The following is a 24,998-nucleotide window of genomic DNA, read 5'->3' as shown; positions in this document are numbered from 1 at the left end:
CATCTCTTCATGCAAGGCGGATTAGCACTAAGAGCCAAATCTGCTCCTTTGCTAAGAGGAGGCCTTTAAAAGGGCTTTAAACCGAGCGCACCCACACCCCACTGTGATGCAACATGTTGCAGGAAGAACTGCTTGGATAACAGCCTTTCTTTTTTACACCATGAGTTGCTATTTCACCACCTTAATATGCATAAATGCTGATCTCTGGGAATCTAAAGAGCATAGCTGGCATTACTTTAATGTATTCTACAGTAATACAGTGGAGATGCAGTTTTTGCAAATCTAACGACTGAAGTTCATTGATTTTCATGAGGAAAATACTCTCCATCAAAAAGCCCTTTAAGTGCTGACAAAACACTGGACTGGGACTTCCTTCACAGCGCAGTCACCGCTAACAACAGGAAAGGAGTTGTCATCTAAACGTGTTAAAAGAAGAATTACAAGTACAAGCAATCTACAGATATAGGCAATGAGAATGCGAAGCAGGATTTTAGCTCATGTAGTGGTGACAAAGTCAAAGTCAACAGTGTCCCATTTGTTAAGCAAATGCATCCTGTTGTGTAGGGAGAATGTATAAAGTTGGTAAAGGGTGCTATTATTTACTTGGGTCTTTGTTGTTTTGCTCAGGGTGAAAGTCAAGGTGAAATGTATTACATGCCCTCTGGCAATGAAAGAGTGCAGCAAGTAGTGAAGAATCTCACCTGTTTCATCTGCCAGCCACTGCCAGTTTTCCCCTGGTGGCTCCCGAAGAGGAAGTCAGGTGACAGCTTGAGAGAAAGAGAGAGAAGAGAGATGTGGGAAGACAAAACACAGGAACAATGGAGGGACAGTTAGTACTTATATTCAATTTAAATTCAAAACACAACTCTAATCCATTTCCTGTATAATTAACCTGGGAAAAAAAGATCAAAGAATGTTTTACCTTTTAGCTTTTCTGTCACTTTTAGGCTCTATTTGTGCAACACGCCTCAACCAAAATGGCAGCAAATTGGGTGAATTTCACAGCCACGTGAAAAACAGGATGCTGACAAGTTTTCTCAGTTAAGTTCAGCAGTGACACTCAGGCTAACACTCATATTAACACAGAAACTACTCCTCTGCCCCCTTCACATCCTGCTATCTAAAAAAAAACGCTCTTTGATTCACCACCGCAACACAGAGGGACACACACTACAACAGTCGCTACCGTTGCTCAGTAAGATTGAAACAACCGTTAGTATGTGTTTGACTCAAGCATGCAGTCTTCTAGCCGCTGCCACAGATCCCACACTGTACGTCCACATCACAGTCATAGCAGCTTTTTGTGAGTCAGTACCAACTCCGACGACAATGAAAAATCAATACAAATGAACCATATTAGCATGGCAGTCAATTCAGTGACATTTAACGGGCAGGATATTACTTCTCAGCTGCCAGAGATCTAACACAACACCAGCACAATGTCATGGCATGGAAATCACAAACAAAACACAATTACATAAAAGATAAGTGTGATAACTGAACTGCACTTACAGTATAGACACTCATTATCTCTGATAACCCAGTTCAACAATCCGGAGCGGCTCCTGTTTCAGTTTGTGATCTACCGAGTTAAAGTCCTCCACTGCCGTCTCATGTCGTGGCTCTCTTTGTTTAAGTGTGAAACCCATCCATCTCTCCCTCTCGCCTCAGTCTAAGTCTACTTCCCCATTCTAGAGGGAAGCTGGTTTATCAGACTCATACACAGCAGTTCAACCAGGAAGGTATGCTCAGTTGAGCAGCAAACATTGCTAACACCACCCACATTAACTCCTGTCTAACAGCTTGTTGTTGCCTGTTAGGTTAGGGTTAGATTCTTGTTGATACTGATGCCTTGATGCATAAACAGCATTTTACGTATTTAAAATTATATTATGTATCTACTATTCGGTTTATTATTGATGATTTTGTTGCATTCGGGAGGAACATACTGTAAAAGCAGACAAATATGATCACAAAGTGGTCACATGCTGATCTTCACGCCTTCAACACCCTCAGTCTAAATTTGTTTTAACACCTGAACACAAACAACTGCAATCGGAGGCAAAGGTGAGAACTGGTGAGGAGGGAGGAAAGAGAGATGTTGTAGCTGAAAGTGAAGAATAAATGGGGGATTGATTCAGCTTCTCCAGCTCCACAGATTCAAACTTTACCAATTCATTCTGAAAAAAGGTAATTTTTAGGACGATGCATCATGTTTTATCGTGATGATGTTTTTGTATAAAGCAAAGTAGCTATACTGTATCTGTGAATAAGACTTGCACTAACAATTGCTTTTATTATCGATTCATCTGCAGATATTTTCTTGATTGATCATCAGTTGCTGGGTGAGAACTGTTAAAAATGCCAATCACCATTTCTCCGAGCTCATGGTGACGTCTTCAAATGAAATGTTTAGTGCAACCAAACCAAAAATATTCAATGTATAATGACATGAAAGAGATTTTTAATGTTTTAATGTTAAAGCATGCAAACCTCAAGTTAAGTGAAAACACAAGAACACGACGAGTGAGAACATTCTGTACTTACAAGAAATATGGGTCACATTGGCATTAACACCTGGGTCATAAACTCACGCGGTGTGCAGTTTGAATTATATATCACTGATAAAGTTCCTGTTGGGTAACACATGTTCAACAAAATAAACTCTGACACATATAGGTCAAGAGAATGCATTTGAAACCGACTTGATGGGGTATCACTGCTTTGATCATGTGGGCATTTTTTTTGATGAGCAACATTAAATTTGAAACACTGACGCAACATTGAGGCAACGCATCCTTGAGATGCAAAATGCTTATCCCTAACAATCTGGTTCAGGCAGCTGGTGTCACGTACATGTCGTCACTGAATTGGTGGATGTATCAATTTCAGTCAGCGGCGGCTGTTGCATAAATTCCCAAAACCGTTTACGTCTAAAACAACAGATGTACTTCCTCCGGCGAAGACTCTTGTAAAAAAAAAAAAAAAAAAAAATCAAGTTTACGAAAAGGGTGAAGCGACAGCATGTCAACAGCGTCTGCCGGGTCAGGGCGGGAGGTTTGAGGCTGATGAGAAAGTTCAGTCAGTGGTTTATATTTAGCAATGTTTTAATGGCCTCTGTTCATCTGCGTCAGATCAGGAAGCATTACCTTGTTATTCCCCTCGAGGATTAGAAAAACACAATCTGAGAGGACGTGTGTCACAGGGCAGATGATAATAAATAAATAAATAAATAAATAAATAAATAAACAAGGCGGTGAGTCGGTCAGTAAACAATGTGGCAGCTAGAAAGATGTAGCCTAATCCCCTTTTTAATTTAACCACGCTCAGCAGTTTTTCTCTGGCATGCAGTGCTGGTGCATTCTGGGTGACAGAGGGTAACAACAGATTCATATGTTGAGAGATTTGGGTTTTTTTGTGTGTGTTTGTGTATTTTTTGTCTAACTAGAGTTTGTCCTGTCCTATCTGTCTGTGTTTACAGATGTTAAAGCACAGCTGTTTGCACTTAAAAACATGTTACATAAGAACAATTATTTAATACTTTCAACAATTATCTACATAACAGGAAGTTTAGAACACAAAAGCTTTGTGAGTGTCCTACAGAAGCACATGAACCATTTAAACAAACTGAACCAACATAACCCAGGCACTGACTAGAGAGTGTCATAAACTTATATTTCATATTTCCCACTTCCTCATGACATGGATACATGTCAATGCCAGTGTGAATGAGCACAGGTAGCCTACTAATGAAGCCGATTCTGAAACAAATTGTTAAATCACACAAAACCCCCACTGGAAATGTAACCTCCTCTGTACAACAGCAATCTTACCTTGTGCAAAGTCCCATTCCCAGCTCCAGGTCTCAGTGGCAGTGACAGGTGGCTGGTGTCCCTGGGTAAAGTCTGAGGTTGTGCTGGACCGGCCTGCAAGAGACACAGAGGACGGAAACTCAGGATTACGGACCAGGAGAAGTCTTTGACTCATATTTAGGTAACATTAACCTGTAGATATAGAAAGATCACAGATTATTTCCTTTAACACACACTCGTTTGGTGGGATCAATAAACAATGAACACACTTAAAGGGACAATGAGGAGTTTGTATTTGGTTATAAAAAAAAGTCTCATATTAATGTGGATGAATCTACGTTACCCACACTTGCTAATGGGTCCATTTTCGATAAATATATCGTTTTGTCTTTATCGTTATTATTATTTAGTGGTCTACTCGCCCAGCATTTCCTACTTTCGGTTTTGCGGACGCTGCCCGGCGGGTCATGGGAATAATAACACCGCCGGATCTGCGTTTATGGTCGGAACTACGACGGTATCTGATCGTCTTTGAACCTCTGACTTTCATTCTTGATTAATGAAAACATTCTTGGCAAATGTTTTCGCTTTCGTCCGTCTTGCGCCGGTCCAAGAATTTCACCATGCACACGGAGGCTCATGGGAAATGTTGTGTGAAAACACTTTGCTTTCCGAAACTCCTCGTTGTCCCTTTAAGGTTATTGTAAAGGTGCATCATCCTGTGAAAAGCTACCCTGTTCCACTTTCCGCTTAGTCAGATGCTCTCATAATCAAAATCCACAATTAATATCCCTTTACTGAATAAAATTCAGCACCACTCTGTGTTTGAAATTTCGGGAAATATACTTACTGGCTGCTAGGAGTTGAATATTGACCTCACTCTCATGTTTGTAAAATACATACAGCCGGTCTTAGCTCAGTCTCAGCTGACTTCAGCATGATGTAAACAGGAAAACAGCTAACTTTGCTTTGTCTAAAGGCAAAACGCATTCAAGCATCATTTTACAGGTGGAATATAACATTTCTTGGAGTGGATGCCTCTCAGGGTTAGGGCTGTCTGCTCGTTTCCTGGCAACTGCTCAGATCCCCTAGCCTTCGACTTGGAAAAGAGAAAAGTGTTGTATTTATACCTCTGTTTTCGTACCGATTAAACAAATGAGATGTAACATATTAATTACTGAGCTTTAGAGTTGCCTGTAAGTGAATTGTGTGCTTTGGATTGACAAAGCCAGGCTGTCTGTTTCTAGTCTTTATGCCAGGCTAAGCTATCGTTCCCCTGGCTACAGCCTCGGAATCCACAGACAGAGAGATATTAATATTCTGGTGCAGTTTTTGGAAAGAAGGTGAATAAGCACATTTCCCAAAACATCTAACTATTCCTTTAATGCTATCTGTACCTATGAACGACCTTGGTCAGTTACTTTGTAATATTCAGCAACTCTCAGGCTCATGTACGAGTCTCCACACGTGCACTAAGATTTGAGCGTCTGGCTGTGGAAACCTGTCCTGTGATCTCTGCGTGTGCAGCCCTCTATGCATCACCTCATATCTGAGTCAAGAGAAAGTATTCAAGTCAGGTTGCTTTTCCTTCAGGTCTGTTTTGGGTAAAAAGGTCATTTTTTAGCGCTGATACAATCAAACTATGTGAGCATATAAATGAGCATTGTCTTTTATTCTGCATTTTGACCCTTTTCTGTCCTTTCCTCTGAGAAAAGAAGCTTTGATCAACCTCGGAAAATGAAATGTTTTGTTTTTTTTGTTATTTTTTTAAATGTACTGCAGTTTCTGTGGAGGAGAAGCAAATAGCGTTTGGTGTCGTACCTGGTTGGTGGAGTGTCCACGAGCCCTGCGAGGGGGTTTCCAGGACCTCTCCTTGGAGATGGTGTTGACGTAGTAGAATCTACCTGTAGCTGGGTCAGAGTACTGCTCCCACAGGTCCTTGACCTGCAGGGGCTGCTGACCGGGGGCAGGGTGGGGGGGCTCCGGCTGCGCTGGATGCTTCTCTGGCTGTGTGCTTTCGGAGTAAAGGGGAGAGTCTTGCCAGGACAGCTGTGACAGATAGGACTCTGTTGGGACCTTGTAGGCAGATGGAGCAAAAGGGGGAAAAGAGATAGAAAGAGAGAGAAGGAGAGAAGTGGAGAGAGAAGCAAAGAGAAAGAATAAATGCAAATACAAAGCAAAAGTGGAAGTAAGAAACATACGCATCTACCTAATATATACATATAGTGTAAAGCAGCTGTCACCTAGTTTAAGGGTTTTTGGAAAACAATGGAGGTTTGAGAGGAATGAGCTATTACTTATTAGTTTGGTTATGTCTTTTCATGTTTTAATGGGATTTGCTCATTCAGTGTTTTGTATGTGTGCATTTGACAGTTTGTGCACTACAGTAGGATCTGATTACATACTATGTGCAGTTACCGTATCTTTAATTAATGTTTTTCTTTTGTTTTTTTTATCCAAGGCTCTAGAGTAACTCTTTTTATATATTTTTTACAGGATAAATAAGACAGTGCTACAATGGGTGAACGTGTTCATGATTGCACAGATCAGGTACCGCAAGCACAAAATAGCAATGCACATCAACAATCATCTCGGTGTGAAAAGAAGAGACAGAAACCCCACAGAAACCACACAGAGAGACAAATAAATCCCACTGCTTCTAACAGCAGAGTAACCCGTCAGACTCTGGATTAAGACAGAGCTTATAGAAATGCACGTGCTCGCCCAGATAGGGAGGACTAGCACAACAGCTACAAGGGAGGAGATCTACAAATCCAATGAAATTAATTGAGAGGATGTGCATGAAAGATCATCTTTCCACGAAATATAGCTGAGACATAATTCACTAACTGATTGACTGGCTAGCTGGTTGATCCCTGTTGCATAACACATGACACAGTCTTTTCACATGACGACTGAGGGCGCATTGTGTGTGTGCTGGTTTATGGATGGATGTGTTGAGTGAGTGTCTGTCAGTCAGACATAATAATAAATCATGTGACTGTAGTTTACTCCAGAGGGCGGCACCGAGTCATCAGTGCACCTGCAGGCTTCCTGTTTCACTGTTTCCTCCTGCTCACCTTAGTGGTTAAAACCGAAACCAAGAGTTTCACAACAGGGTCAAACGGGGCCATTCCTTACTACCCAAGTGTTAAAAAAAACACTTTTACATTTATAAATGATCACTTTTTTTGATTTGTCACTTTCTTGATTGGTGTGAAAATGACAGGGCACAAAAGCTCTGTTATGCACAGGCAAAATATATAACACAGATAATATGCAAAACATTTTTTGTCTATAAAGATGTCTGATGTAGCGGGAGGGAAATAACAGACTTTTGCATCCTGCACCACTTTTAGGAGGAATCCGAGGTATAAAATCAATATTAACTGAAATTCATTCATGATTAGTGTGGGTGCACTTTAGAGAAGCCCACAATGTACGGTGACAAAGAGTGTGCGTTTTTCTGGGTGAATAATGGCAAGTCCTGACCAGAACATGGCTGCATTAATCCTGCGTGCTACAGAGAGAGAGATGGAGAAAGATCACTGTCATTTCCACTGAGATCACAGCTATCCAGAGTCGGACGTCATTTGTGGCTGCACGGTTCAATGGAAGTCAAAACTTCTTCTGTGGACACAGTTTGAATACTCGTCTGCTGGAGTTTCCCTCAGCTGACAGCTAGATAACTCTGATTACTCTTCTCACCAGTAACGCCTTGTGTAATCCCCCCTGATGTAATACAGGGAAGCTCGGACGTCATGACAATGTGAACTTGATTGCTGCTCTAGGAGGATTATTAAGGTCAAGTAAAGACGTAAATCAAACACAATTTCTGCTGCTGTGGCTGACCTCCTTTGTCCAGTAGGATGCAAAAATGAGATTTGGATCTTTTTTTTATTATTTAATTTAAATCAGTGTTGTACAATGTGATTTGTTTCTACCTTAACATTTTGATTATATAAAATTTAAATGTCACACTACCCAAAGATCAGCTGTTGTAGGGATTGGTAACTTGGTCTTTCAGTAATTCAGGATACATCTTGTATCAGATTTGAAGAATGTCTAACAACTGCAGTTGTTTAATTAATGGGAAAACCACATCAGACATATATTATGATAAAGATATGAATTACTATGTTATATTTGTACATATCTTTGAAAATTCATGCTTTCCCCTGCCTCATCACAGTGGTAGTAAAAACCACCAGCTGGTTTATTAGAGTTTTGAAGTAGAGTTTACAGTAGACCTGTAAATCCATCAGATTAGAGATTTAGCCAATGAGAGGAGGTCAGATAAATCTGAGACCTTCCACATCAGCTACACACATAGTTTAGGCTTAATTCATTTTCTGAAGAATAAGATTAAAATACCCATCCTCTTAAAAATAGAAAACGTAAAACATGGTTAATAATAGTAGTGGTGGGTTTTATACGACTGTGTTGGATAAATCTATTTGGTGCAAGATATTTTCTATAGTTCCAGATGGGCTCGGTCTAAATTCATTAAATTAAGCTTGAAACAGGATACTTGTTTTCGCTTTACTGAAAAATTATGAGAATTATCACTACTTACAAATAAATAAACGCTCCTTTGCATGTTTAATATTGGTAGGACTGAGCGTGATCAGTATGTGAAGTAGCCTGAAGTAGTGTAAAGTATCAAACGTCTGTGTGTGCAATGTGTGCAGATCTTTGGTGACACTTCTGCTGTCAATTATTTTGTGCCAGCCAACTGTGACAGGCATCGATTTCCTTGGGTCAAAGCTTAACTCACACAGAGTTGATGTAAACACTACTTTGGCCTGATTGAAGTGAAACTCTGGTAACCGACCGTCCACATGGTGTTATTGTCATATTTGGGTCCATTATGATTATTGATCATTAAAACATTTCAGCAGTCAAGTCATTTTTAGAGATTTTTGAAATGCAAACCACATCAAAAATCAAAGGTAAAACATGAAATGCAGCTTTTCAGGGACTACACTGGACTAAAACAGGAGAATCACACCTACTGTCCTGTCTACTGGGCCTGTGGTGTGAAGCAGTGATTTGACTTGAAGATCCCCTAAACCAAAAATCTACTTTTTGAAATTATTAACATGTCAATGTAGTGTTTGGGTTCTGCTACAAGACATTTCAGCAGTGAAGTCGCTAATGCACGCCATAACTGAGCATTTTAGATTTGAAAATGCAGTTTCAAAGCCAGAGTCTGAAAAAGTTGGAGTCAGTTTTTCAGCACCAAGTCAGGTTTACTACGTCAGTATCCCTAGCAACCAATCCCGTTGATTTTTTTTTTGCATCTCATTTGTTGTTCACTGTGATGGTGACACTTCACATACAGCTAAATGTTCAATAACAATACCAGTGGTTGACGTGGCCGAGAGGGTTCAAATCTTAGTCCAAGCTACATGTTTTGATATTGCCCAGCGGTCTCCCCTGCCCCCGCTGATGCATACCGCCGTTACCGAGCAACCCGGTGGGTGGGCGCAAGTACTCATGAATATTCATATAACCTGGATTTTTCAATGCGGGAGAAATAGTAGACGTGTTTTTAGCCGCTTTGAGAGTTTTTTTAAACAAACTTTTTTGTGGAAAAACAATTTTAATCAAAAAATAGTCATAGCAGAGCATTTTTTACAAATTTTAAAATGCCTCTTTAGGGGGGCTTTAAGTTGTGTGTAAGGTCTCGCCTCCCCTTACCTGAAGGTGGTTCTTCTTCCCCGTAGACCCCACCATGTCCCACTGGCTGCAGGACTTCTTGGCCATCCTGTGGTGGACGCGGCCGCTGAAGCCGCCCACCTCATCGTACGGGTTCTCTGTGACGTTTTCAGGCAGGTTGCTGGAGCTCTGGCTCCGTGTGATCATGGGGACCACCCTGGGGTTTGATGGTGCTGTCTGGGTCGCGCAGGCTGCCGGGGATCCAGGGACCATGAGGTGGCCTGATGGAGAGGTGGGGTGGTTAGGGGTGAAGGTGAATCCAGAAAGAGGCAGGGTGGGGATGCGCCTACCGCCTGCGCCGGTGTTGTTGTCCAGCCCCTGCAAGGCACTGAGGGAGTTGAGGTTGTCCATGGAGCGGTAGATGGGTTTGTTCACTGTAAGAGGAGGATTACAGAAATACATTAGTTATCATTTCATTTTATTTCCTTTCTATACTGTTTCCTTTCTATACTCAAGACAGCTTTGTGGTTCTTTGTCATGTTTGCCAATGGGACAAGAGATGGAAATTATTAGCCATACATTATAATGTCCATGTAGGGATGTCACGATTAATAATCACGGTATTACGATTATGACGATTATTATGCAATAATCAATTTCTTTTAAACACTATGAATGTGTAAAATCAAATATAGCCAAAATAACCTACATAACTGATTGTTTACACAAAATATTTTAAATATGTATTAATATAGGACCAATTATTAATCCCCCACGGGAAATGTTTCAAATCTATACCAAATGTTAAAGTTTATTTTAGTCTTTTTTTTTTAAATTACAAATGACACGCTTAAATTCCTACCAATTCAGTGTTATGTACATAGGTACGTACATACATACATGCAAATTTACCAGTATCTGTGCATGTACCTTTACTTTGTCGACATGCTTCTGACATATTAGGAATCTTTATGATTAATTAATTGTGGCGTCTAATACCACGATTAATTGTGAAAACAAGTAATCATGACATCCCTATTAATATGTACTGTTCCATTTCTTAAATAAATTGACAGGCTACACCAGATGTCTTCTCTCCCTTCCTGTCACACGTTACCTTGATGCTGTTCATTAGTCTCCGTTGGGCTGGGAGTGGGAGTGAGCGACACCCTTGGCAGTATCCTGAGGTTGGTGTTGAGCGAGGCAGACATAACCAGGCGCTGCGGCGATGGAATGGGTGCAATAGGCACCTCTGTCACATACGTAGCAGGTACATACAACGGCTTTGTTTTACTGGCTGCCCCGATTCTCCGCACCTGTCAAAGAACAAACAGATGTCCAAACGCTTTTGCTATTTTCTCCCTCATAAATCCACTTAATTCAACCATTCGGCAACCGGCACAGCTGAGGGGCTGAGGCCGGTGCGGAAATGTGGAACACTGCAGTTCCTGTGACTCTGACAGAGGCAAACCCACAACTTCTCTTTTGAGAGACAAAGTCAATATTAGGTCCCCACACAACTTTATGGGCTCTAGTGTCACTTCTTCTAGTGGGTTTCTTTGAGGCTTTTTGATATGATGATATCATGTGTGAATTAGGTCACACATGATATCAAGTTTGCCATGCTGTTAATGCCAAGCTAACTGATAACTCTACATTTATATTAACAGTGGAGTTCAGCATCAGTGTGACCACCCACTTTGATTCATATACAGTATGTAGGCCCCTGCAGAGCCAAACACAAATACAACATATCCACAGTAGATTATCATCTAGTTATTTTTATAGTTTCTCAATTGAATTCTGGTATAAAATCAAATGCGTAACAGAATAGTTAATTCATATTATCCACCCCTATTTGGATATTTGGGTTACAAGTTTCCCAGATTGTTAAAGTGACAGCCGCATGTGGTTCCAACCTGAATATCTGACCTGACTGAGTAAGAAAAACAATGAACAACTGATTGATTCTTCAAACATGTATTTCCTCTGTAGCCACAGCCTGATTTAGCGATGTGCCACTGACCCACATTGTTGTCCTAAAACTACCAAATCCAGCCAAAAGAGTTTACACAGTGACAGGTTCTTCCATCACAGTGAACCTTTCACATACACCACACTACTTTTTGCCAAAAAGCCACAATGCTTGTGTGTTTTGTTAAATTACTTTGTTTTCATTTTTGAAAACTACACATGTTCAACCTGTAGTGAAGAAGCAGTGGACCTGGGGCTGAGCCACAAGCAGCTTGTGGAGGTCAGACAGTCAGGTGGACTGCTGCACTTCTCTCTGCATCAGGTTTGTTGACAGTAAACATACAGAGTATTATGAGTCTAATCCTTGAATCCAAACATTCCTTCAGGAAGCAACAGAACATTGCACATGCTACAAACATGTTTTTTTCTAACAATTTACTGACATGATGAGATAAATATCAGTTGGACTGTTTTCTCACCTGCCACCAGTCAGTATTGGTCTTCTTCAGGAGAATAAACCGTTCCCCTTCTCTTATGCAGACCTGGCGTCCATCGGCACCACGGTAGTTGTAGTCATACTGGGCCTCCAGGACCACCGTCCCGCTGGGGACGCCACACACTGTCATCCCCCTGGTGGTCACCGCTGGCGCTGCAGCGGTCTGCTGATGCCCCACAGAGCGCCGCCAAGTCCCAGACAGCATGGCTCAGCACACAGTCCTGGTCAGCAGGCTTTGCTGGGAGTGTGCTGAGGTGTGATACTGGAGGTGAGACTGGAGCCAGTCCAGTGCCATGCTCTGAAATGATCACAGAGGAAAAATTGACAGAGATACAGAGAGGGAGGGAGGGAGAAAGAGAGATACAGAGAGATATAGAGAGAGAGAGAGAGAGAGAGAGAGAGAGAGAGAGAGAGAGAGAGAGAGAGAGAGATTACTGAAGCTGTCAGAGAACAATGAAAAAGTGTCACCTGGCTCTGTACAGGTTCAAAGGAAGAGAACATGGATCCTTTCAGTGCTAAAAATGGAAGTCTGGGTTAATCTGGGGGAAATCACTGACCTGTACAATAACATTAGAACATTTTTCTCTGTAACTATTTCTTCATAAAATCTCCCTCTCAAGCAAATGTGCCAAACATGCAATGGTTCCTCTTCTGTGAGAATTTTTCTGTTTTACATCATTGAAAACTGTCTGCATTTGAGTTGGGTTTGGATTGTTGATATTGTAGATAAGACAAGGCATTTGAAGATGTCACATTGGGACAACACAACAATTAAAAAAAAAAAAAAGATCTTACCCAGTAGGGTTATGTAGTCATATAGTGGGGAAAATAAGTATTAGATCCCCTGCTGATTTTGTAAGTTTGCTCCTCCACAAAGAAATGGACAGTCTAGAGTTTTATAAGTTTATTTTCACAAAAAAGACAATCAACCAAAAAATCCAGAAACAATATCATACATTTTATGAATTAAATTGACTACGTGGAGTTTCGGAAAGCAAAATGTTTTCACACTACACCGGACCAGACCGGTGCAAGACGGACAAAAGGAAAGCATTTGCCAAGAATGTTTTCATTAATCAAGAATGAAAGTGGGAGGTTTGAAGACGATCAGATACCACTGGGCAGCGTCCGCGAAACAGAAACTCTGGGCGAGTCAATCCACTAAATATCAAAATAACCATAAAGACAAAATTATATATTTATCGAAAATGGACCCATTAACAAGTGTGGGTAATGTAGATTCATCCACATTAAGAGACTCTTTTATAACCAAAAGTAAACTTCTTGGGGTCTCTTTAATTTACATTTGATCAAGTGAAATAAGGGCAAAAATCAACAGAGGATCAAATACTTATTTTCCCGACTGTATATGACTGATAAATGATACATGTTTTTTTTTTTTCAAACAAGCAATTCTAGCAGAAGACAAAAGTAGTTGACAGTCACTACCAATATGAAAATTCCCAAAATTTTTTTACTTGCATATAGATAACACTTCCAGTTTTAATGGACATGAGGACATGAAGGTTCACCACTTCTCCATTGTCATCTGACTGTGGTAGTACTCTGAGACACGTGTGAGTAAATAACTCATGTGTTTGGAGGATGTAAGGGGAGCAGTACACCAAAAATAGCATCCGTCTCCGTCTCTCCACCTGAGCCAGCATCCCCGAGCTAAACCCCTGCTCTACCCGGCCAAGACCCGCTTACGTAAGAGAGCATCTAACTTAACTGCCAGACACATAGCAATCCAGCCTCACACTGAACATGGACCCAACCAGCCCCACATACACACTCGTGCACATACACACAAAGCAGTACATTCAAAATAAGGAGCATCCCTAGGCACCTAGCAACAGTGCGTCAGTGACACTCAAGCCCAACCCATCTCAGACTGGGTGATAAGAGGAGAGGTGGCAAACAGGAGAGATCCCATGGAATTCAAATGAAAACCCATGTCATCACTGAGGACGGGGATCAAGGGAGGCAGAGAGGAATTAGACACTGTAGATGGACAGGATGGAAGGAGAGAATCTGGATGCCTGGGGCGTACCGAACGCTGCAATAAGAGCACGTAGCTAGCAATAGATAAGAAATTAAGAAAAATAGAGAGCCGGAGCAGTAGAGGAGTGGATGAAGCAGGATGAAGCTGTGAGCCACATGAAGCCAATGGAGGGGAGGGGTGGGTTAGCTGGCAGAACCTTGATAATCCCACTGTTATTAACGCACAGGAATGAATCTGTGACCCCCGCGGCCGGGGAGAATTACAGCGAAACCCCTCTCTACCAGCATATGGGCAGAAGAACTGGCTGTCTATGCAAATTTACAGTGTTTACCCACATTTACTAATAGTGGCCACTGTGAATGTACTGAATTGAACAGGATAGCATTCTATTTCTTACACATTCAACTTTTCATTTGTAAGCAGACAAATGTGCTGCGGTTTTTTTTTTCAAGTTACATAATCTGGCTTTAAGGCCAATATATGAGACATCTGAGTTGTTTTCCTAATTGGCAAGCGAGTCTGATGAAACAAGCGTTGCCAGCTTACACTTGCAGAAAATGTTTAAAGGCCCTGGTAATCCATGGTGCATGCACAATGATCATTTAACTTCATCTGAATGATGAGAGCTCTCCACAGGAATACATGAAAAATCTGTGCAGGTGTGCAGAGCCTTTAGATAGACATCAAGAATTTTTTTTTTAGTTCTTTTATATAGCATAATTAACATTTTAGTTTAAAAAATCTTCACTATTTTAACTACATAGATCTTAACGAAATAAATTCACTGTGACAGCAGCATTAACCTATCACAGGATGCGTTATATCTACTATATCTGCCTTTGTAGTACTGTTCAGTACTTTATTCATGCCTGTTTTTCCTGTTGATGACAACAGAGGATGTGCCGAGACACATTTCAAGTGAGTCTAACAATAAAACGTAAATTGATATGATCTTATCTCATCTGAAATAAATAGCAAGGGAAATTCATTTGAAGAACATTAGAAACAAGAATGAGCTGACGTAGTATTATTTTTATCTTGGTGATGCAAAAAAGACACATGTAAGAACGGCAGTTGATCTTAGGAGGGACAGAGGCAAAAGTCAGAGATACAGTATAAGCAAGCAAACAGGAAACTGCATAGACACATGAACGTTCAACCACAGTTTGGGTCATATCCTCTCCATCTTGCCATTTGTTTTTCTGCCATGAGACAGCTTGAGCAGTTTAGTTACAGCCTGTAACAGCTAAGAGCCAGTGAAATCTGTTTTTGCTGTATGCGCCAGCATTTAAAACACACCATGAGTTGCTCTGCCCACCTATGTGACTACAGCAACTCTCTGAGTGGCATTCATTTTTACAAACTAAGCCTGAGCCTTGAAGCAGATAGTTAGTTGTTGTTTTTTTTTTAACACAACTTACCATGAGTTTCAAAAAAGGCCTAAAACGACACAACAACCTGACCAAGTTTTCTATTAGGAGTTCTTCTCCCTGCAAAGACAGGAAGAGCTCTTCTGATAATGCTGAACACCTGTTTGTCTTTTCCTGTCTCTTGTTTTTTGCTCAGAGCAAATGGCAGAAAAAAAGAAAAAAAAGCGGATTAAAATAATGAAACCCCACTGCTCTGGGGCTTCATCCAATTAAACATTTGTAGGGCACATACAGAAACTTCACTCATCAGCACAGGCACAACATTCCTTCATAGACACAAGAGGCTTAATCATGTCATATATGCAAACTAGGCTGCTACAGCAGGGTTAAAGTCCCTGCTTATCATAATTTGGACAGTTGAGTGATGTTCCGAAATGGCAGCAGTTCAGAGAGGCTAAGAGGCAGAAAAAGTCAGATATTGCAACAGATTTTAATGATAATACTTGTATCTGGCATATAGCAGCAACCAACCATTTGTAATTCACACAAATGCTTGAACAAATTCAGGAAACGTCTGACGAGAGTTGGCAAAACCTGCATTCATCAACAGCGAAAGAACAGAACAAATCTTGATGAAGACTATTTATAATCTTGAACATAAAAAAAAAGAGGCCAGGCCGTGTTTGCATTTGCAGGTCAGATGGCGGCAGAGAGGGCATGAGCGTCATAGACCCAAACACACACAGAGGTCCATATGGTGTCAGAGACAGACACGGGCACCCTGTCAGGCTGCTGAGAGCCACTGATGGTTTGTGCCAGAGGCTGAGGGCTTATGGCGCGCTATCAACAACACGAATGGAAAATATACGAAGGAAATGCACCCACACACTAAAAGAGTTGAGAAAATAATGAGAAGCGAAAATGTAAAATGAGCACAAACTTTCAAACAGCTCGGAGTGAGGGTTACATGTGATTTATTTTGCCTGTCTGTCTTTGCTTGAGTGCTTTCACTCCAACTCAGACTGTGCATGCGCGGGTGTGTGTGTGTGTGTGTGTGTGTATGTGTGTGTGTGTGTGTGTCAGTCCAAGCTGAAGGAATGGAGAGGATGGAATGTGTGCATGCATGCGAGAGAGACATGGACAGAGAGAGAGAGAGAAAACAAGAGCAACTCACCATGGTCCTGAAGTGAGAGAGCGTGTCTGCGTCAACAAGGTCACCAGCTCACTCTACAGTCAGATCCATGCATGCAATAAGCCTTAAACACACACACATACAGACATACACACACACACAACATCAAGATGAGAAAACTATCTGAGTTTGTTTGAACAACTGATCTGAAGCCTGAATGGTGGAGGCACTGCTGTCTTGTCCGCACAGAGGGGTCGTGACAAAAGGTGTGGCAGAAAAAGCAGTGAAGTGGACACAAGGCGGGAGCTCCCTCCCACAGAAACAACCACACACAATCTCTCTCTCTCTGTCTCTCATACACACCCTGACACACAGACATACACACATAGTAAGTTAATCCTATGCTCCACATGATCTTGCCTCTACTCAATGAACCCCTGCTGACCCTCATTTAGCCAGCATTTTGTCTAAGAGATGAAAACAGAGGGTGGGACGGAGACGGGGGCCGAGCGAGTGTCAGCTAGCTGTCGACCCCGTCCGTGTAAATAAAGCTATATTTGCACTTGAGGAAGAGGAACACACAGGGCAGCAGCCAGGATGATTGATCGGGCTAATTGATCCATGAACAGAGCTGATGGCTGGTCGACAGCGCCACTGGACATCACAGAGATCCACCACTGGGCAGTTAGAAAATCCACCGCTTTGCAGTGGAGCAGAGGACATTATGCTTATCCAAATCATTTTAGGATGCTATACCATCAGCATTTTACATTTTCAGTCAAATCAACTATCCTGAAAGACCACTGGATTAAATACTTTAGGGATTATAGGCCCTCCTGGTGGTTTTGCACGTTTTAGTAAACAATTTCCAAAGCATACATCAATTTTGATCTAATCTGTTAGTTATATTTTATGTAATACTGTGGTTTTGAATAAGAATTTGAAGAATTCTTAAAATTTCAACGTCGCTGTTTGTCATAGAATGTACGAGTCTTCATATGTTTTAAAAGTTAAACCGCTGTGTCTCCTACTTCACTAAGAAGCAGTGTGCAAAAGGTTTCAGATTGAAGGTGAGCACGTTTCCCTTCTTAGCAGAGAAGTGTGAAACAATCACCCAAAATATGTGGCATGACCACATGATGCCTAAGTTGCATGTAGCTTTATTTGTTGTGAAGTCTGAGGCAGCCGGTGCACTTCCGGATACAGTAGTGTAAGTTTATGGTCTAAGGCGTGTATGCAAAACACCTGAAGATAATGTTATCACAACAACTTTGAATGCACTTTAAGGCGTTAGAGGGAAAGAATTCAAATTGACACGTCATGCACTATATGGCTGAGAAATAAAATGAGCAGATAATGTGTTGGGAGCATTTCTGCGGGGAAAGATATATGACTGGCATCCAGAGCAAACTGAGATAAAGCTGGGAACAAATGTCCCCACGGCTGCTTCGTCATCGCAGATGTCATAACTGCTCCAAATAGCTCGACTTCAGGTGGAAATACTGCCTCAGTTCTGAGACAAGCCACCAAATGACAAACGTAGCTCCCACAGAGTGCTGCTGATCAGGGGCCCATCAAACTTCAGCACGCAGCAGGACGAGAGTGGAGTGAAGGGTGTTGGTGAAAAGTTTGGTGTCATATCATATCCATATTCATTCCATATGTTTGAAGTTGGAAAGAGGGTGGCTTTAATAATCATGGCTACATGGTCTTCAAAGAGAGATGAGACATGGGGAAGAGGAGTATAGAGTGAATGAGGAACTTCAAAGGGTTTCTGCGTGTACTCCCACATCCGTATACACATAGCAAACACACACACGCACACACACATGCACACGTAGACCGTACTGTATTTACATATGTATGTCTATTACCAAAGGGTTCACATGTAAATGAGAGCAGAGAACAAGTTTCTCCACATGATACATGCTGTTCGGTAACTTTTAGCGCCACAGAAAAAGAAAAAAAAAGTTTCAAAAAAAGACATTATGTTATCAGGCCAGCTGTTCAAACAGCCATCCCAGCCAAACAACTGCTCATATCGATGTTCTTCAGTGTGACATGAGCCATGCTGCCAGTGCATGGTCTCCATGTGCAAACAAGCATCCTGGTTTGTCTGCTCAACTGGCTGTTTGAGTCCTAACTTGTAGTCAAGTAAGGCTGTATGAGATTACATCATACAATCATACATTATGGATAAAAGGGGTTGTAACACAGCAGTATATTTCTGGAATGAGCGCAGAAGTGCCTTGAAATTTTCCTAAAATCAATGCTAATCCAAACAGTATGGAACCAAACTTAAACCGAACTTTACCTGAAACAAGTGAGAAAATCACACAATACAGGTAGGTTGTATTGCAACGTCCTGGTATTGCCTCCTGGATCTTTTGTTTATGATGTCATCTTGACCGTGATTGTTCTCACTTTTGTACAGTCATGGTCACAAACTCTCTCCACCTTCTTGAACATTTGAGTCTAATTCAACAAGCGACAAAACGCACAATAAACAAAACAACCTTGAATTTCAGTGACTGATATATTATGAATACTGTTTTCAATTTGTCAGGGATGATAATAGTGTTATCTTTTGGCCAGCAAAAACCTGATATTGTGACAGCCCTATCTATAACCTTTACCATTTAATAAGTTAAACAATCAGCAGTCAAAAATGTTGACATGCACTAAAAGTCAAGTCAGATTTCCAATAATACCCCAAAGTGACATCTTTTTCTTGAAGGAGTTTATAATTTTGTCCAACATTAGACACTGAATTCAAACAAAAAATAACTATTTTAATTCATCAGTTTACACCTTCATTCTGAAACGAGTCCACCCTCAGCCTGATGAGCAGTTCTACTGAGGACAGCCATATGAAAGAGCACTCACTTTGTCTGCGTATGTACAGTTATAACTACTAGCGCTGATGTCTCTCTCTCCATATGAGACACATGCCTCAAGCCAAAACAGCCTTTCATCCTCCCAAAGCCATGCATTATTGATGATTAGACCAGAGAGAGACACTGAAACACACACTGCGTTTCCCAGTGTGACGGCTGGCTGCCTTGGTGCGTGAATGTATGTCTGTGTGTGTGTGTGTGTGTGTGTGTGTGTGTGTGTGTGTGTGTGTGTGTGTGTGTGTGTGTGTGTGTGTGTGTGTGTGTGTGTGTGTGTGTGTGTGTGTGTGTGTGTGTGTGTTTGAGAGAGAGAGAGCAAGAGAGACAAAGAAAGAGAGAGAGGGAGAGACCAAACAGGTGGGCTGGATTCTCTCAGTGATTAGCTGTGTAAATTGTCAGTGAGCCAATCAAAAAGCAGATGATGACATAAAGCAGCCATTGGCTCATTCTTTCTACTATCATCATGACAACAACCTCTGTGACCAACTACCATCTCCAGTGTCTCCAGTATGTGTGGTGTTTCTTTTTTGCTTCTTGTTGCATATAACAACATTTCATATGTGTGATGCCATCATTTCAACTATTTGCTGACGCAATACTTGTGTTTACAATGAACCCTGCAGCCTGCATCGACACATAGAAAACTTCTTCAGAGCGCTCATGTAGAATATTCAAGTTCTCACTTCCCCTATTTGAATATAAACAACAACCAGACAGACCAATGTTGGGCAAAGTAGTGCAGGATCGCTCCAGGGGCATTTTAAATGCTTGAGAGAATTAATTCAAGCATCACATTTTTTAATTAACTTATGCATTTTATAGAAAGAAAATGTAAAATGGAAAGCATACTGCCAGCTCACTTTTAGTTCAAGAATAATGTGCTTATTTTACTAAGAGAAGCTTTTCTTATCATGTATCTCACCTTTTGGTTTTACTTTTATTTATAATATAGGGGCCTTTAACTGTCAGGTTGGTATACTTTCCCTGTGCCTCTCTGGGACTGGGTGCCACTATTTGGTGACTCCAAAGTGCCCATAGGTGTGAATGTGAATGAGAGTGTGATTGACTCTTTATAAAGTGGTAGGAAGACTGGCGACCAGTGCAGGCTGTATACAGTATGTCCAATGTCAGCTGGCCCCCATGCGACCCCAAGTATTTTATACCTAATGGATTGATGGATTGGAATTTGGAAACCAATGAATTCACTTTAAATTAATCATTTAAGCTGTGTAAAGGCGGCAGTGGCTCAGGAGGTAGAGCAGGTTGTCCAATGGTCGGAGGGTCAGTGGTTCGAATCCCGCTCTCTCCCAGTCTCTGTCGTAGTGTCCTTGGGCAAGACACCTAACCCAACTTGCCTCGTGTGAATGCGTATGAATGATCATGGTGGTGGTCGGAGGGGCCGTTTGGCGCGAAATGGCAGCCACGCTTCTGTCAGCATGCCCCAGGGCAGCTGTGGCTACACACGTAGTTTACCACCACCGGTGTGAATGTGGTATGAATGAATAATGGTTTCTGTACGCGCTTTGGGTATTGGGTAACAATAGAAAAGCGCTATATAAATGTAATCCATTATTATTATTATTATTTAAAATGTGAATATAGCATAATATAGCATATTATAACAGTTTCCCAGGGCCCAATCTGATGTTTTATGTGATGAACACGTTGCCAAGTTGGCAACAACACAAATCACACAATATCAGCCACTGTGCTCATTGGAGAAGTAATTATCTCTTAATCAGGATGAGCCATGATTGTCTTTAGACAATGTTGTAGCAGTGTAGAGTTAACAAAGCCCATTGATTTATTTCCTTCTGACTAATGACTGCCCATATACTGTATACTGTATAATATAAGATGATGGTTTCCACAATATAGACTTAGCAATGCATTGAGTCAAACAGAATAACATGAGCTACTATAATTAAAATAAACAATAATCGTGTTTTATTGATGTGGATGTTATGTTTGACTAATGTTAATGTTGATGGTATTATTAATACATTAAGTAACAAGTAATGAAAAAAACAAATACATTAAGGTATTGGTTCCTATGCTTACTGGTTGAAGAAAATAAAGCACTGCACAAAAGTCAAGAATTATCTTTTAGAGAATAAAAAAAAGAAATCCCTTCACAGTGTGACTGGGCTGGTGGGTTGTTGCTGAGCCTGTGGGAATGTGCAGTACATTGATGTTTCTAATGAAGAGTGCTGAGCTCCATTGATCCACCAGGGATGAGAGTGAGCTGTCAAAAGCTATCAGGGAAGTCAAAGACCCACTTTCAGCCCTGCACAGCTGAAGTGAGCATGAGGACTGTTGGGGCACAAGAAGAGTATAGCTAAACCTCTGAAGGCAAACGCTACAGAGAAGAGGCGCACATACACACACAGCTTTGATGCCTTCAGAGGGTTAACAGGGTTATTTGTTCAATACATTAGACAAATAACAATACAGGATGAGAACGTGTCAAAGATTATAGGTTTTTGTTTGGCAATTGTTCTTCTATGAAAAATCACTTTCTGCCAATTTTTCCTCAAAATCACTTGATACATGTACAGGGGCTGAAACTAAGCATTATTTTCCTAATCAATCTACACATTATTTGTTTAATAATCAAAAACATGCTTATTGCATAGTAGGTACAAAAAACCTCTCTATAGTCAACAGTGATGCGTTCAATTTGACAATGAACACACTTCAATTGTTTTCAATTGTTTTGATTTCTAATCAAATTTTGTATTTTTAAAACATGAGTGTGTGAAACATGCACATCACGCCTGGTTATTTAGGGTGATTATTTTTTAGAGCACTTTAATGATAATGTAATCTATAGTGCTGCACCTATGTCTAATACAACCTCGTGAAAGCACAAATCACAGAAAGTAAATGCAGGATTAATCTGGATTAAAACACAACAGCACAGATGTGAATGTGCGAGTTACTATACCGCAGTTGAGATATAGGAAGCTGCTCTGATACAGACACTAGATAGAGCAAAGAAAGGGAAACGAGACCTGCCTTTCAGAGTTCAGCCACATAGCACTGTCTTTCAGCTTAATGACCTGTTAAAAAACAAAGTGAACTGATGCTGGACCGCTTATTGTGTCTGCAATAAAGATTAATAAATAATAAATAAAACTGATATTTCACATAATAAGCCATGACAATGTGCTGGGCTAAATGTCTTCTGTAGAAAGTACAGAGTCATAAAAATCCATATTTAGACATGATTATACAAGATTAGACATAAAGGATGCTCATATTTAGAGTCTTTGTGTTAGCTAATGGGAGAAATACAAAAAAAGCTATAATTCCTCTATAATGTTGGAGGAGCCACGCTTTGCCCTTGAAAGTACAGTATGTCATGTAAAATCATATGACCAGCTCTGGGTCATGAGAAGTTTTTCAAACGCAGGTTAAGAAAGTTCAGAAACCTTGCTGTAGTGAGACTCGATTTCATGGCCAGACAGTTTGGCAAAAAAACAAATATCCCTCTGTCAGATGTGAGATTTTGTAGTGGGATTGTTTTGAAGGGCTGAATGTCACAGCTGACTAAGTGACATGTTGTGGCTTTCACGTGGTTGGTATGGTGCAAAACAAATAAGTAAGATGAGGTTTAACCTGCATGTTGTCATCGGCTACTGTGCGTTTTTGCACAACTGACAACATACAGTAGAAGCAGACACACACATTTCACACTGTGTGAAGAAAAAGCGTTAGACAGATTTGCAGGGACACCATAATGTAAAATGCTTCAGTTTCTCAATCTCACTGTCACACTGCATCCACAACAGCAATCTGTGGAGCACACTAGTAATTACAGCAAACTTGTAACCCTCCTGCTAATACTGCACATGGTACAGGGCACATTTAATCAGCAAACTTGCAACTGGAGAATAATCTTTCAAGCCTGTGTCGTCACAGGCTGGTGAAAAGGGGAGCAAATCTCTTGCTTTGCGTGGACTTAAGACAGATTATGAAAAAGCAAAAATGCTATGCGTCAGTCAAACTGTTTCCATGACACCCTGTGGTTAACCCATCCATATGCATTCTGTGAAGCAGGTCAGGACTAACTCGCTTGCAGAAGCATGCAAATATTTCCGTACGCGAAGAGGTCTGCAAAAGCGCTGAGATTAGCAATTCTTATCATTGTGACATTCGTAGAGCTCAAATATGAGGTCATGGCATCAGCATCATTGAAGAGTGGATGTACTGTATATCTATCAGTAAGGTATACGTGAGCTAAATTACACAGTACAGGAGCAATTCTGAAAAAGACGTCATTGCATGTTAACCAGAATACATGGTTGAACAGTTTAACAGGAAACTCTACACTGTAGACAGTAGGCCGACTCCTCCACAGGAAATGGTTGTAGGTTAAAGTGTTTTACACGCACGAGGGTCTAAAAGGTAGTCCTTAGTGGCTTTTTTGCAGTGCCCTATCTGAGTTTAGGCTAAGTGGTTTTACCAGAACGAGCTACATGTGGTTTGACACATTAGGGTGTGGAAAAATTTGCTTGTTTTGGAAATAGTGAGCTTGCTATTTCGGTAACTATATGAGCTGGTAAACCTTTCTGTAGCATAAACAAAAGCTTTATGGTAGAATGGGGCACCATCATATAGATGTAATGCAATTTTAAACACTGAAATGAGGTTTAAATCAGCTTTAAAAATCATTGGGCATTTTTTCCAAATAATGCAAAAACAACCCATGATAGTGCAGGATTGGAATTATGAAGCAAAACTATAAATTAAAAGTCATGAGATATTTGTGATAATCTTATTCCCACTGATAAATTGCTTCTGTTATAACTATAGATGAGTTATATTCACTAGTCTGAATGAGAATAGTTTAAAAACAAACATTGAGCCAAATGTAGCAGGTAGCCTAATAAATTAGAGTGGTCTAACAACTTTAGGAGCATTTAAGTTGATCTAGCCTGTCTTTCAACCTAGGATACTTGTCTAATTGGTTTGCATTAATTTGCATTAATAAAACAGTAGATTAAAATACCGATAATGAGCATCACAGAAGCACTTTTACCTTGCATAAACATTTTCCTGAATCCTCTATAGGCTACTATTGTTTTTGCAGTAGCCTACATAAATTGTGTGACGGGTCAAATCAGCAGAAATCCTATAATTGAATTGCCACAGCATCACTCACCGTGCAGCGACGAGATGACAGCTCAGTTGTTTTTTTGGAGTGAACTGCAGACACAGCAGGAGTTGCGTCTTGGGTAGTTTGCTGCGCTTTTTTCGTGGGAGGGATGACAATGTTGAAAAACTTCACATAATTAACGCAGTAGAAAAGCACAGAGGGGATCTCTGTCGTGCACTTTCGCAAATTAGCAGTCATACATTGGCTTTAACTTGCTCGATATAGTCCATTCCTGAACAACCTCCGGGCTCTTTAAGCGGATAAAAATATAGCTTGCGCTGAGTGGGTTTGGTGGTTAGGGATTGGCTACAATATGATTTAGCATGGCACCAATCAGAAGAGGCGGCGCTGCGGTGCGCGCGTTTAATAACACAACGCCGTCCGGAGTGCAGCGTGAACTAAGGAACTAACGCGAGAGATGCATCTCGCCCGGCGGCGCTACGATGTAACTAAAAACAAGCATGGCCACTGTGCGGCGAATTTACGCTACGCG

General features: G+C 40.9%; 1 protein-coding gene across 3 annotated transcripts in view; it reads right to left on the bottom strand.

The window, feature by feature from the left end:
* The window catches only part of arhgap9 (Rho GTPase activating protein 9), a 40,620-nt gene extending 15,873 nt beyond the window's left edge, over positions 1-24,747 (bottom strand). The window contains exons 1-8 of one of the 3 annotated variants that reach the window (XM_083972051.1): positions 24,512-24,747; positions 16,493-16,574; positions 11,927-12,241; positions 10,591-10,789; positions 9,516-9,907; positions 5,634-5,888; positions 3,834-3,926; positions 702-767 (exon numbers count right to left, since the gene is read on the bottom strand). In XM_083972051.1, the coding sequence (XP_083828177.1) occupies positions 702-767; positions 3,834-3,926; positions 5,634-5,888; positions 9,516-9,907; positions 10,591-10,789; positions 11,927-12,148 (1,227 nt within the window). In that variant the 5' untranslated portion in view covers positions 12,149-12,241; positions 16,493-16,574; positions 24,512-24,747. The remainder of the gene's footprint in view (positions 1-701; positions 768-3,833; positions 3,927-5,633; positions 5,889-9,515; positions 9,908-10,590; positions 10,790-11,926; positions 12,242-16,492; positions 16,575-24,511) is intronic. The other 2 variants (XM_083972052.1, XM_083972050.1) reach the window with 2 other exon arrangements.
* Positions 24,748-24,998: the final 251 nt, after the last annotated feature.

This window comes from Trachurus trachurus (genome assembly GCF_905171665.1).
Source record: "Trachurus trachurus genome assembly, chromosome: 5".
Lineage (NCBI taxonomy): Eukaryota > Metazoa > Chordata > Actinopteri > Carangiformes > Carangidae > Trachurus > Trachurus trachurus.
Note: the sequence above shows the minus strand (reverse complement) of the source record. Positions and strands in the feature narration are given on the sequence as shown.